Source organism: Rhinatrema bivittatum, chromosome 7, assembly GCF_901001135.1.
Source record: "Rhinatrema bivittatum chromosome 7, aRhiBiv1.1, whole genome shotgun sequence".
Classification (NCBI taxonomy): domain Eukaryota; kingdom Metazoa; phylum Chordata; class Amphibia; order Gymnophiona; family Rhinatrematidae; genus Rhinatrema; species Rhinatrema bivittatum.
This window is the reverse complement of record NC_042621.1, coordinates 276,332,839-276,347,043: the sequence shown is the minus strand read 5'-3', so window position 1 is coordinate 276,347,043 and position 14,205 is coordinate 276,332,839. Positions and strand designations below refer to the sequence as shown.

General features: G+C 41.6%; 1 protein-coding gene across 2 annotated transcripts in view; it reads left to right on the top strand.

Moving 5' to 3' along the window:
* NT5C2 (5'-nucleotidase, cytosolic II) overlaps positions 1-14,205 on the top strand; it is a 284,978-nt gene that overhangs the window by 117,098 nt on the left and 153,675 nt on the right. For both annotated transcript variants that reach the window (XM_029610287.1, XM_029610290.1), the window contains one exon: positions 8,584-8,701. In XM_029610287.1, the coding sequence (XP_029466147.1) occupies positions 8,584-8,701 (118 nt within the window). The remainder of the gene's footprint in view (positions 1-8,583; positions 8,702-14,205) is intronic.

Sequence of the window (14,205 nt, the reverse complement as noted above, 5' to 3'; positions counted from 1 at the left end):
TTTTTTTACTGGGCCCCCAGGGACTTTCGGTAAGTCTTGGGGGGGGGGTCGGGAGGGTAGGGGTTGCAATGAATTAAATTTGAAGGGTTGGGGTGAGGTTTTTTGGTGTTTTTTTTGGGTTTTTTTTGTGTTTTTTACTTTTAGAACCCTCCATCTGCCCTCCCGGGTTTAGGGGCCTCCCCGGCGGGGAGGGGGGGGGGGGTCAGGCAAGTCTTGGGGTGCAACCACGCATCCATCTATAACTAGGGCTTATTTTTGGAGTAGGACTTATATTTCAAGCCCACTCCAAAAATCCTGAAAACTCAAGCTAGGGCTTATTTTCAGGATAGGGCTTATCGGGGAAACACGGTAGACAAATATGAACCTGTCGCTAGTCTCCAAGGTCGTCCCCCCACCCCTCCCCACTCAACGGAGGTTTGCTCTGAGCCAGTAGGAAAGCTCGATCCAGGCTCGAACCAGCCTAGTGTGGTCGCATTAAGGGGGGTCATTTATCAAAGTGCTATATGGGTAACCTCAAGCTAGGTTGAGAGAACATTGCACAAATCTCATCTTTGGGTGAATTTCCTCACTCCGAAGGTCATCAAATCTTTACAAGAGTGCACTGTTCTGTTCGTACGTCGTACTCTGAATGTCAGTGGCCCCTAACCCCTGCACTAATACCTAAACCTCACCTCTAGTAACTAGGTGGGCCTCTTATACTAGTATGAGGGCCTTATAGCTAATCTCTCTCCCCCCCCCCCCCCAGTAGTGGTAGGCTATGCTGTGTCTCCCCTAAAAGCTTAAAATGCTATTTGCAAAAACATCTCTTCCCCCCCGCGCCTCCCCCCCCCAGTGGTCGTAGATAGGAATTACAACAATTCTGGCACTTACCGCAAAGTGCGAAAAAGTTATTGCAGTCTGCGGTAATACCTATGCGAAGCGCTAAGATAGCACACTTTGTGATAAACAGCCTATTACCATAAAACACGCCCCTTTTCCTATTGCATGTGATATTTAGTGCATTTTGATAAATCCAGGCCTAAGAAAGGCTGTAGAGAAAAAACTTGATGTGAAAGAAAACTAACTGCAGTTTTGAAATCAGCATTCCTATTTAAGTCTAAAACAGCTGAAAAATCGAATTCAACAGGAATTATGTTAAAAATTGTTCTCCATAAGAACATAAGAAAATGCCATACTGGGTCAGACCAAGGGTCCATCAAGCCCAGCATCCTGTTTCCAACAGTGGCCAATCCAGGCCATAAGAACCTGGCAAGTACCCAAAAACTAAGCTATTCCATGTTACTGTTGCTAGTAATAGCAGTGGCAATTTTCTAAGTTAACTTAATTAATAGCAGGTAATGGACTTCTCCTCCAAGAACCTATCCAATCCTTTTTTAAACACAGCTATACTAACTGCACTAACCACATCCTCTGGCAACAAATTCCAGAGTTTAATTGTGCATTGAGTAAAAAAGAACTTTCTCCGATTAGTTTTAAATGTGCCCCATGCTAACTTCATGGAGTGCCCCCTAGTCTTTCTATTATCCGAAAGAGTAAATAACCGATTCACATCTACCCGTTCTAGACCTCTCATGATTTTAAACACCTCTATCATATCCCCCCTCTTCTCCAAGCTGAAAAGTCCTAACCTCTTTAATCTTTCCTCATAGGGGAGCTGTTCCATTCCTCTTATCATTTTGGTCGTCCTTCTCTGTACCTTCTCCATCGCAATTATATCTTTTTTGCGATGCGGCGACCAGAATTGTACACAGTATTCAAGTTGCAGTCTTACCATGGAGCGATAGAGACATTATGACATTTTATGTTTTATTCACCATTCCCTTTCTATTAATTCCCAACATTCTGTTTGCTTTTTTGACTGCCGCAGCACACTGAACCAACGATTTCAATGTGTTATCCACTATGACGCCTAGATCTCTTTCTTGGGTAGTAGCACCTAATATGGAACCCAACATTGTGTAATTATAGCATGGGCTATTTTTCCCTATAAGCATCATCTTGCACTTATCCACATTAAATTTCATCTGCCATTTGGATGCCCATTGTATAATTTTCCAGGAGATTTGACTGCTTCCTATTTGGGTTATGCACATTTTATACAAATAATATCTTTATGATAAAAGGAAAGATTTGATCAAAACTCACATAAGAATCATGTTTCACATCTTCTGTGGAACATAACTAAAAGCAATTCCGGTTTTCTTTCTTCCAAAAGGTTGGTCGGTTTGCTAAAGAGCAAAATCCAAACTCCTCTGCTGTTTGCGTATTGCATATATTGGCTTTAATGCGCAAGTACAATATTCTATACTTCTGTAATATTTATATACCATGTTTATGCACTTAATTGTTGTAAAGTGCATTTCAGTACGTTTGTGTAACAATGAGTTTGTGTTCTGTTCTCTGTCCTGCTGTGTGGTAACTTCTGTGTACTAGCCTGTATCCCTTAGCACAATGGTTCTCATCTAAGGGTACATGGAAGTCTATGTAGGGTACACAACCATACCACTACTGCAGCTACTGGAAGGGCCATCGTCCTTACTCTGTGATCCATTATCAGCACTATCTGCATTTCTTCTTATTTCTGGTATCTCACAGTTTCCTTGCAGCTGGAAAGCAGGCGATATTGCAACCACTAGCAGCAGAAGTAGCCAGCTCTGCAGGGGACAGTAAATACACTATGCTGCTTGTATTCACAACTGCTGCCTCCTGTCTTCCTACTGCCTGAGCTTCCTAATTAGAAATAAAGCCCGCAGAGGGGTAGGAGCCTCAGGAATCAGAAGTACAGCACTTTCACTCCCTCTCTGGTGCTTGTGGCCTCTTCTTTCTATTGCTTCTGTACTTGTGGTAGTAGCTTTGCTTCTGCTTCGTAGTTGCCTTAGGAGAGAAAAGCCAGATAAAAGAGAGAGAGAGTGGGAAGAGCTAAAGGGGGAAATCGGAGTTGCTGGGGGTGGGAGTTGGGGAGAGAACAAGCAGGGAAATGAGGAAAGACAGAATGAAATCTGTGTGTGGTGGGGGAAGGTGGGTGCTAGGCAAAGGGAGATGGAGGGCTGGGAGGTGGGGGAAAACAGGAGATAGAGCTGGAGGACTAGGAGCTATTAGTTAGTGTTGGGGGGAGGAATGAGAGGAAAGAGTTGAGGAATAAGACAGAATGAGAAATGAGGAAGGGCTAAGAGCTAGCGAAGTAGAGATGGAGGGCTTAGAAAAAGCAGGGAAAGTGGAAATACGGGAAATAGATTATGGGAGAGCTAAAATGTTGGAAATGAAGGGGAGAGTTGATGAAAGAGGGAATGAAATGAGATTAGAGAAATAGGGAGGGATGGATGAAGAAAAGGATACAAGCAAAGAAAAAGGGAACGGTAAGAATCAGAAAATAGATAAACCAGATGAAAGCACAGGAGAGCGAGAGCAGGGAAAAAACCAATTATGTATCCAGTTTAGTATTTGGTTATGGTTTTGTGAAATTCTAAACTTTTTAATTCTAAGTGCAATGTATATTCTTTTCTTAAATTGTGTATGTAAGTATTTGCAAATAGCGCTGCTGTACCCTTGGCTCTATTTTCTGCATATAGTGTGTGTGCCAGAAATGCATCATATACTATTTTTCACATACTTTTGGATTGTGGGGAGAAGTGACATGAGTAGGATAATGTTCACTCCTCTATCGCCCTGAACTGAACAATGTAAATTTGGTCTGTGTAGTACTCTCCTGCCACCCCCACCCCACTATAGCTCCCTTCATTCTTCCACTGGGCTAATTTGTCTGAAAGCACATCAAGAAATGTGCCCTTCATTTACCTCAGCAACACCAGCTCTGCCTCACGGATGTCATTTCCTGCTAGTATTTGCTGTTTGTTTTCACTTTTTATGTCCCTGGAGGTAAATAGATTTCTCAAATTCTTGAAAGGGCTACAGTAGCCATGAAAGGTTGAGAACCACTGCCCTAGCATATGAAGTGAAAATTTCATGAGTTTGTTTTAAACTTTTCTACATAGCATCTTACTTATTCTCAGTTTAATTTCCAAATAACACCATGGTTGCTATTAGAACTGAAATGGTCAGACTTTTTGTTTGAACAAAGTTATAACACTCATTTACTTAGAAAATGGTCCTCTTCCTAGCTTTCGAAATAAGAATATTGTGTACTGTCTGGCAACTGAAACATTGCCAGCTTTGGAATCCTGGTCCTAAAAATAACTTGGCTATATTTTAAGTGCTTGAAGATGAACATTAACTGAAAGGATCACAACACTTGTTTTAATGTTTGTGAAGAAAAATTGCATGTGATTGTCATCCTCTTACACTGGGATATTATAAGAAACCATATTTTAAAAGGCAGCTGAAACCCATCACTTTTGTTACCTTATATAATCTGCTTATTTCAGAGTTCTGCTTTGAGGGATGACTAACGTGCTTAGTCTAAGCACTCAGAGGTGTGGCCTGGATGGGCCATATGGTCTCTTTCTGCCATCATGTTTCTAGAAAAGCATAACAGAAAGCACATAGTAGACGTCAGTACAAGATACCACGGCACCATGGCACTATAGAGCATTTAGACCTTTATTCCCAAGTTCTGATTTGTGTAAATGCTGGCGAAAGGCTAAGTCTCTGCCCCCGCCCCCCCCCCCCCCCCATGCTAAGCTTTTGCTTATTGCAGCAAATTCCAAGAGTATTTTGAGGCCTGAAGCCTAATTTAATTTTTGATTTATATTCCACCTTTCATGACTGGATTACATTCAGGTACTGTTTCCCTGTTCCCAGAGGACTTAGTCTAAGGGCCTGATTTACTAAGGCTTTTCTCCTATTTTGGGTCTATGGGGAAACATGCTTAGTAAATGATGCTGTAAGTTTGTAGCCAAGGCAATGTAGGGTGAAGTGACCTGCCCAAGGCCCTAAGGAGTGTCAGTGGGATTTGAATTCTGGTTTTACAGGTTTGCAGCTTTCTGCTGTAACAACTTAGGTGGCTATGCCACCCCAAATGCCTCTGTCACCCAAGAAGTGCTGTAAAATCCAGATTAAACATGACCTGAGCTTTTATTTTTCTTTCAATTGGTGGGCAGCGGTCATTTTTATTGATCTTACAGATATATCCATGCTTTTACGTACATTATAATACAATCACTACATCAAAAGAAAAATTCATCAGCTAATCACATTACCATTTTTTCTCTCTCAACATCCAGGGCATTAATATAATTTATATATTAACTAATATTGTTTTACTTGCATGTTGTGATCTTCAGTTTGATTTTCCCTGGTATCTGAACTCAGTCAAATACATATGTTTATAGAGTCTTATAGAGGCAGTTTATGGCCTATAACTCAGGAGGCAAAGTATTACCTTAATTCTCTGATTTTATCAACTCTGCTGAGAACCTTTACCAGGTGTTTCACCTTTGAGCACAATTGATGCTATAAACTAGTTATGCTACATTACAGCCTTTATGAAAGAAATTTACGTAAATTAGAAAATCTTAAGCAGATGTTTCAAAATATTCCATTTTCAGTTCTTTGTAGGCTGTGATACCTGTTGTTGGACTGATATAGCCATGCACATTCGGGCTGAGCGCACCTTTAGCCCCCGTTTGGCCGTGCATTTTCCACGCGCTATTTTTACCCCTTATACAGTAAGGGGTAACAGCGCTAGAAAATGCGTGGCCAACCCCCCCCCCCCCCCCAAAACTAATAGTGCCTGCAACATACAAATGCATATTGATTGGCCTATTAGTTATTCCTGCGCGATACAGAAAGTAAAATGTACAGCCAAACTGCATATTTTACTTTCAGAAATTAACTCCTGCCCAAAGGCAGGAGTTAATTTCGGCCAGCACAGGGAAAGTGTGGAGTGATATTAAGTCGGAAGCCACAAAGATTTTTAATAAATAAATAAATAAATAAATCTAAAAAAATTAAAAAATCAGCCCGCGGGTTGGAAAACGGACGCTCAGTTTTGCCTGCGTCCGTTTTCTGAACCCATGGCTGTCAGTGAGTTTGACAACCGACGCCGGTAAAATTAAGCGTCTGCTGTCAAACCCGCTGACAGCCACTGCTTCTGTCAAAAAGTCGGCGCTAGGGACGCGCTAGTGTCCCTAGTGCCTCCTTTTTACCGCTGGCCCTAATTTGCATACCTTGGCTTCTTGAATCATGTGCCCAGGAGAGTGGCCTGGGCTTGCGTCGGGAGAGCAGGTGCTCGCCGGCTCTCCCGCAAGGTTTTCTGTATCAGCCCATTTATGTATATGTTCTATAATGTGATAATTAGATTGTGGAGTAATTTTGAAATAGTAATCTTAGTGTTTATTCCCCTTGGAATTCTGCAGCATGATAAGACTTCTTAGACATACATGTTAAAATGCAAATTGTTTGAGGAATTTAGTGAAAGTTTTTTTTTTTTTTATCTTGGAGAGTTCATTGCTTTAAAGTGGTTAAATTGGGAGTTTCAAACTACAAACCTGGAGGGGCACAAACTGGTCTGGTTTTCAGGATATTCCTAGTGAACATGCATGAGAGAGATTTGCATGCACTGATCCAGTTGTAGGCAAATACCTCATATACATATTCATTAAGGATATTCTGAAAACCAGACAGATTTGCATCATAAGCACTGCAGTTCGATACCTTGAGTTAAATTATTAGAACCAATCTGCCAAATTCCAGAGCCAGAGACGTGAAAAGATAATATAAAAATAGATAACCCCAGAGGCCAATATTGGGATGTATATCTTGGACTTCTTCCAGTGTTGTGTGACACTGTGGTCTCAACTTCTCTCAAACTTGTTCACACTATCACAAGTAGATAATTCCTTAACCCTGAGACTCAAGTTACTGTAGTGAGCATTGCAAGAAAATGTCAGTAGTTCATCGCATTCTGATTAATGCCTTGTGTACCATGGTATAGAATATCAAAAGCATTTAGCATTGTCACAGTTGATCATACACTCTTTGCATTCTGAATTCACTACAGTTGTACCTAATTTTAGAACTGTATCTTGAGTAATGTCAGAGTAACTAGAGAATGTCGCCCAGAGTCCCTTTTCGGTTTCCATTCTCTTGACTGACTTGCACTAGCCTAATTGACTTTCTGTATTGTGGGCATGATTAATATAGAAAGGTTGGATCAAGTGAGCAAAAAAAGACTATTGCTTCAGAGCTGCTTATTTCTCATTAATTCAAAGCGTATTGGCTAGCTGTCAGACTGAACTTTCAGCAGACAGAATATTGGATTTTATTTAGTGGAGCATTTCTAATTTTTAATGACACAGGATTTTCTCTTCCCCTGCTCCCTCCCCTTTTTTATTCACTGATAAAGCTAATTGCCCTACTCAAAAGTCAGATACCATTTATGATATTATCTGTGTTTCAAAACATTGACATGAAGGGGTTAAAAGCCTTAGTCTAACTTTATGGAAGGCTCCAAATTGACAGGTACATAAAAAGGTTAAATGCACAGAATGCAGGTGTCTTTCAGTGATGAGGAGGCTCTAAGAACAAGGATGGCAGAGGGTAAAATCAGAAGTAATCCTAAGTAAATATCTCTTTATGGAGAGGGGTGGACACATGGAACAGACTCCCAGTGGAGGTGGTAGAGATGGGTACAGAGTTGAAGTTCAAGAAAACATGAGCAAGCACAGAGGATCTCTGAGGGAGAGGAAGGGGTTATAAAACTAAGCAGGAGGTGTGGACGAGCAGACTGAACTGTATAGCCTTTTATAGGCATTTTATATTTCATCTTTATTTCAGGTTTATGTCAAGGTAGATTACAATAAAAATGACATTGAATGTGTGTGTATGTATATATATATGTGTGTGTGTGTGTGTGTGTACCGTTCACATGTATTAGGTAGCAAAAAAATAAGTAGGAGGTACATTTCCTATAACAGGTAGCAATAAAGGAATCAATTGCTGCAAATTATATAAATTTGGGTACAAGAGTATAGGGTATATAATAATTGTCTGGTACTGAGCTAGGAAAAAGCCATTAAGTAGAATTATCCTGGAGGTGGACAGTATGGGCTTGAGATAGAGTTCTGGTAGTCAGATAGTGGAAGGAAGGTCTCTTCTGTGAGTTCTAGGGGAAAGAGCATGACTATTCAACCAGGCCTGATTTATTTTTCTTGAAGGCAAGTAGCAGGTTTTGCAGTGTAGATCTGGTGATATGCTTTTACAATTTAGGAGCAAAGCTGCTGAATGTGCCAGGTCTTTATCATGATTTCTTTTGGAAGTCAATGGGGAGGGGTGTGGGGACGATAGAAGGGCTAATTGGCAGGAGTGAAATTGTCTCGAAGTGTCCTATATTTCCTGTTGGAAATGATGAAGCAGCAATCGGAAATAGGATGGCTGTCTCTGTAGTTAATGGCAGTGTCATTGTGTTAGGGTGGTTAAAAAAAAAAATCTTTCCTGTATATATTTTTCCTTTGTTTTAAATTAAGTGTATTAGTTATTATCTGTCAGCATATTCCATGTAAACTGGCTATTTCAACTGGTGTTCTCTATTGTTGATCCATGAATTGATTTTTCATCAAGGTTTTTATACTGGGTAATATAGTAACTGTTTTTGTTGCTAATAACTGAAATGTTATTTTTCTGCAGTGTACAAGTCTCCTGAATATGAATCCCTTGGTTTTGATCTGACTGTTGAAAGATTGGTTTCAATTGGTTACCCTCAAGAGCTACTCAGCTTTGTCTATGACCCCGTATTTCCTACCAGGTAAAATTGAGACCAATTCATTTGCTTTTTACCATTTGTAGATAAATTGAATAGATGTAGAAATGTGAAAAAAGGAGGAAAATGAATTGCTAGTAGTTCGCAAATATAAGTTCTTTGGTTCTCTTGGTATTGCTTTTTATTATAAATGAATTAGCAGTGAAGAGCTGTTGAATCTCAAAGAATCAATCGGTCATCAAAAGGGAGGGAAACAAATCACAACTTAGAATGTATCATGGTTTCAGCAAGCCTGTCAGTGTACCCTTAAATACATGTGCCACCTGGTCAACTCATTGATCCACCTTGTGAGCAATTGTAGAAAGAGAGGATTTTTTTTTTTAAACATGTGCACTTAAAAAAAAAAAAAAAAAAAAAAAGTCTGTAGACAACCAGTCTCCAAATCAAACATAAAGCCCAAGCCCAACATGGCCAATGGTTTGCAATGCAATGCTTCCTCAAGAGTTATATTCAGTAATCCAGGTATGATGTGATTGTAGGTTAAAGATAGAATCAAATAATCAAATTCATAAGTTATAAAATGATTTTGTAAAAATTTTACTTATGCTGAACAAGTACTATTCTATGGATATGGCGTCTTGCTGCTTTCAATGTGGAGAACCTCGAGAAAATGCGCCTCTTTCAAAATGCTTGTGCATACAGAACTTTAGGCATAATTACATCACAGCACATCAGCAAGTCCATATCCTGCAACGACAAACGGCTATTGTGGCATGCAGTATGATAGAAATGCATCTTAACCTAAAAATATACCGTACTTATCAGGTTTAGAATTTAAAACTCCTGGTACAACTGTTCTTAATCTATGTATCAAACGTAGTAACTGCAGATTAAAGCTCTTTTAAAAGAAATTTAAAGCTCTTTTAAAAACTGTTAAGTAGACATTTTGTTAATTTCAGTATTGTGCTGTTTGATTTTATATTTTTATCTGATCTTATTGGTTAGTTTGTGTTTCTACCCTTTTCATGTATTTTATCATGTATGTTTTGTCGTGAGCCGCTTTGGACCTTGGTATAGGTGGCATATAAACGCAAATAAATAAATCTAAACTGTCACCTTGCCATTCAGGAATGATCTGATTAATAACACAAAGACAAAGGTCTGCAAATTCATTTCTTTGCATCACAAGGGGCTGCTCGAGATTTGTCTGTTATGAGTTACCAGGAGCAGAAGATTCCACCATCAAGACTTTTCATCACTTTTGTGCTTCAAGTCATACATCAGTTATCTGAAGACCGATATAGAAAGGAATATCACAATTTGAATCTGTTTGAATTTAGAGCAGAACTGCAGAGGACTGCACACCTTATTATAAAACCAGCAGATAAGGGTGGGAAAATTGTAATGGATTGGAATAAATATGAAGCTGAAGTTAATCGATAATTAATACCCAATGATATAAGTTGCTTGCACATGATCCCACACCATTTTTACAAGATGAAATTGATAAACTTGTTACATCACCCCTTACTGTTGGGTTTCTTACTTCTAAGGAGGCTTCTTTTTTGAATAAAGTACATCCAAAGATTCCTATCTTTCATGTATTGCCCAAAATACATAACTACTGATTGACTCACTGAGTTGTCCAATGGTATCGAGCAAAGAGTCTCTTCTTGAACCACTGTCACAATTTGATTTTTCTTTGCTCCTTTTGTTCCTCTCATGCTGTCAAACATACATGATTCACAAGATATGATAGTATATTTGGAACAATTGCATCTTGATACCTTGGACTTTGTTTTTAGTCATTCTCGAAGTAGAGGCACTCTACACGAAAATATCACAACAAGAAGCAATTGCAGTGGCTACTACATTCCTTGACCAAAGTCCACAGATGATACAGACTACTTTGGCAAGCCTTCTAGAGATTGCCTTAACCAAAAATTTTTGCTTTCGACCTAAGATTCTATCAGCAGATATGTGATACGTCAATGGGGGCCACTATGGCCTCCAACCTAGCCAGTCTTTACATGAGTTCATTTGAAGCACAATGGCTATTAGATCATCCTTTTTGATCTCGTGTTGACATGGAAGCGTTTTATTGATATTTTTTGTTATGGAAGGGCTCGAAAGCCTCATCTTTTGATTTTCTGACATGGCTTAACTCTTTGAATTCTCATTTGCAATGTATTGCTAACATACAGGAACATCACATTTTCTTTTTGAATGTTTGGATCGAAAAAACTCACAGGTTTCTCAACTTCTTTGTATCACAAATCGGTATGCTCGAATACTCTGTTGCTTTTCATAAGCACCCACAACTTCTCAGAAAGTTTACCCGTAAGTTAATTCTTTCAACTATGGAGGTTATGTTCCTCCATCATTCATCAGTCCCAGGCAAAACCAATGATCAAACTGTTTTATGCCAGAGGATGTCCTAGAACTTATGTGCATAAGGCCTATCTACATGTGTAATACAGCCATCGGGAGTGGTAGCTTCTTTCTCAACAACGAGATTTCCAGCATGTGACTTGAGTTGTTACCATTTTCCTCGAAAGCTCGGGTTGTTCACTCTTCCATTTTGAAAAATTGGAGAATTCTGCAGGTACATAACATTTTTAAAGACCATCCTCGTATTGCATATACAAGAGGATGCAGCCTGCGAGATCAATTGCTCCAATCTGATTTTTCAATAAAACCCTCTGTGGCCACCAATATCAGTTGGGGGAGGAGGGGGGGTGTCATCAACCTTATGGACCTGTTTGGTTTATCATGTTATCCCAGGACAAGCAGGATGCTAGTCCTCATATATGGGTGACATCAGTAATGGAGCCCAATGTACGGAAAAACTTCTTTCAAAGTTTCAATGAAACTTTTGACTGGCACTAGAGTGCCTACTGAGCATGCCCAGCATGCCATAATATTCCCTGCCACAGGGGTCTCCCTTCAGTCTTCTTTTTTCCGCGGAGCAGTTAGCCTCGCGGTTCCTAGAAGTCCTGTGGAGAATTCTCCACAACTTTAAACTTTTAAAAAGTTTAGAAAAACTTCAGCCGCAAGGGTCTCCCCTTAGTATACCATCGCGGTAAGTTTTTCTACTTCTCTCGCGGTTCCGTTCCGTTTTTTGACCGAGTTTTTGTCCCTGGTCATTGGTCGTCGACGGCTGTCCGGCCTACAATGGCTTCGGGATTCAAAAAGTGCCCTAAATGCACTAGAAACATGTCGATTACCGACCCCCACCAAGACTGCGTTCTCTGCCTTGGTGAGAACCATGATGTTAGGGCTTGCCCCTTGTGTGCCAACATGACATCGAAGGGACGTCGTCTCCGGCTGGAGAAGTTGGAACAACTGTTCAAGATACAGCTCTTACTGGCACCGTCATCCTCAGCGCAATCGTCTCCAGCTGGGTCGATTCGTAAGGTGGTGTTGAAGTCCCAGGTGAGTCGGGAGATGCTCCTCTTTCCTCCCCCTCGCCATCGTCAAAGGCATCGACATCGGGTAGCGAAAAAGCCCGGGAAAGAGAAAAGCATAGACATCGGCATCGTAGGCCGCATACGGCGACCACCGACCTGATTCCCGGGATGCCATCGACAGAAATCGAATTGACGACTAAGAAACCCCGGCTCGATGTTCAGGCTTCGGAGCCATCGACAGGGCAATCCCCCGCCGATTCCGGCGCAGGGAACCGTACCTTCTCAGGGCTCTGAGGAGGTACCGGCATCGCCACTACCGCCTCCCCCCATGGGTGCTCTGTTCTCACCATCCATGCAGGCGGAACTTGATGTTTATATACGTCAAGCGGTACGGGACGCATTCCTCGAAGCGATACAGAGGCCTCAACCTTCTACACCAGCGATGCCATAGACACCGACTCCGGTACCGACGGGAGTCTCGCCCTCGATACCGATGACACCACCCGTTCTGGCACCAGTACCCTCGATGCCGATTCCGGCCATTCCAACACCAGGGCCGATGAAACCATCGATGCCGATTCCAGAAGTCTCCATTTTCCAGCCTCTCATGGACAAATTGGACACCTTAATCCAGGTTTTTTCACACACACCTCAGGATGTGGATCAAGATATACTTCCAGAACCACTACCTGGTCCTTCTGGCATTCTCCCACCTCGAAGGCCACAATCTCCAACAATTCCTGAGATTCCATTCAGACCTCTCAGACCATCAGGTCACCCAGTGGACACTGGAACTGAGTCTGACGCAGATGTCTCTTCAGATGAAGATATGCTGTCCCAACCTTCACCTCCAGAGGATAGGAGAAAATCACCTCCGGAAGATCTTTCTTTCTCCAATTTCATCAAAGAAATGTCAGAAACCATACCTTTTTTACTTCTTTCAGAACTTGATACCAGACAGAAGACCTTAGAGGTGCTACAGTTCGTAGATCCACCTAAGGAAATACTGGCTATACCAGTACATGAAGTCCTCCAAGAGCTCATGTACAGATTGTGGGAGCACCCTGGATCAGTAGCATCGGTTAACAAACGGGCAGATGCTACATATCTCGTCCAACCCATACCTGGCTTTCAAAAATCTCAACTACCACACCAGTCGGTGGTAGTTGAGTCAGCCCAGAAGAAAGCAAAAAGGCTTAAGACAACGCTTCCACACCACCAGGGAAGGACAGTCTGTTCCTGGACAGTTTAGGAAGAAAGATCTTTCAGGGTGCAATGTTGGTCTCAAGGATAAATTCTTATCAATTTATTCATGAACCAATACCAACGCAACCTATGGAAACAGGTAGAAGGCCTTACTCAGGATCTTCCAGAACAATTTCAGGAGGGTTTCTCACGACTTGTGCATAAAGGCCTAGAAGCAGGCAAGCACGAGGTGAGAGCCACATATGACAGTTTCGAGATGGCTTCTAGATTATCAGCCTCAGGTATCATGGCTCGTAGATGGACTTGGCTAAAATCTTCTGAGCTCAGGCCAGAAGTCCAGGAGAGATTAGCCGACCTTCCTTGTTTGGGTGAAAACCTATTTGGCGTCAAGGTCAAAGAAGCAGTGGCGACCATTAAGGACCACACAGAAACCCTCAAGCAGCTGTCACTGATTCCTCAGGAGACACATCAACCTTGTAGAAGACCTCCTAGAAGAGAAATTAGGAGACCTTACTACCGTCCACGACGATACTACCCTCCAACAAGCCGGACTAGACAAGCACGTCCCACTCAGCGTCCTCAGGCTCGGCAAAGGCCTGCTAGGCCCCAACCACCTGCTCAGACTGCATCTACATCAGGCTTTTGAAATTCAACCAGAGAGCAGAAGCCCCTTTCAAAATCCTCTTCCACAATTACCAGTCGGAGGTTGCATAACCTATTACCATCACACCTGGACCTCCATCACAACAGACCAATGGGTACTCTCAATTATAGCTCGGGTTACCGATTGGATTTTCTCACTGTACCAAACGAAAATCCACCTCTCTCATCTTGGACAGTGAATCACCACTCCAAAATACTAAAAGCAGAATTATCCACCCTACTGAGAGCCAGGGCCATAGAACCGGTTCCCGGGCCTCAGCAGGGCAGAGG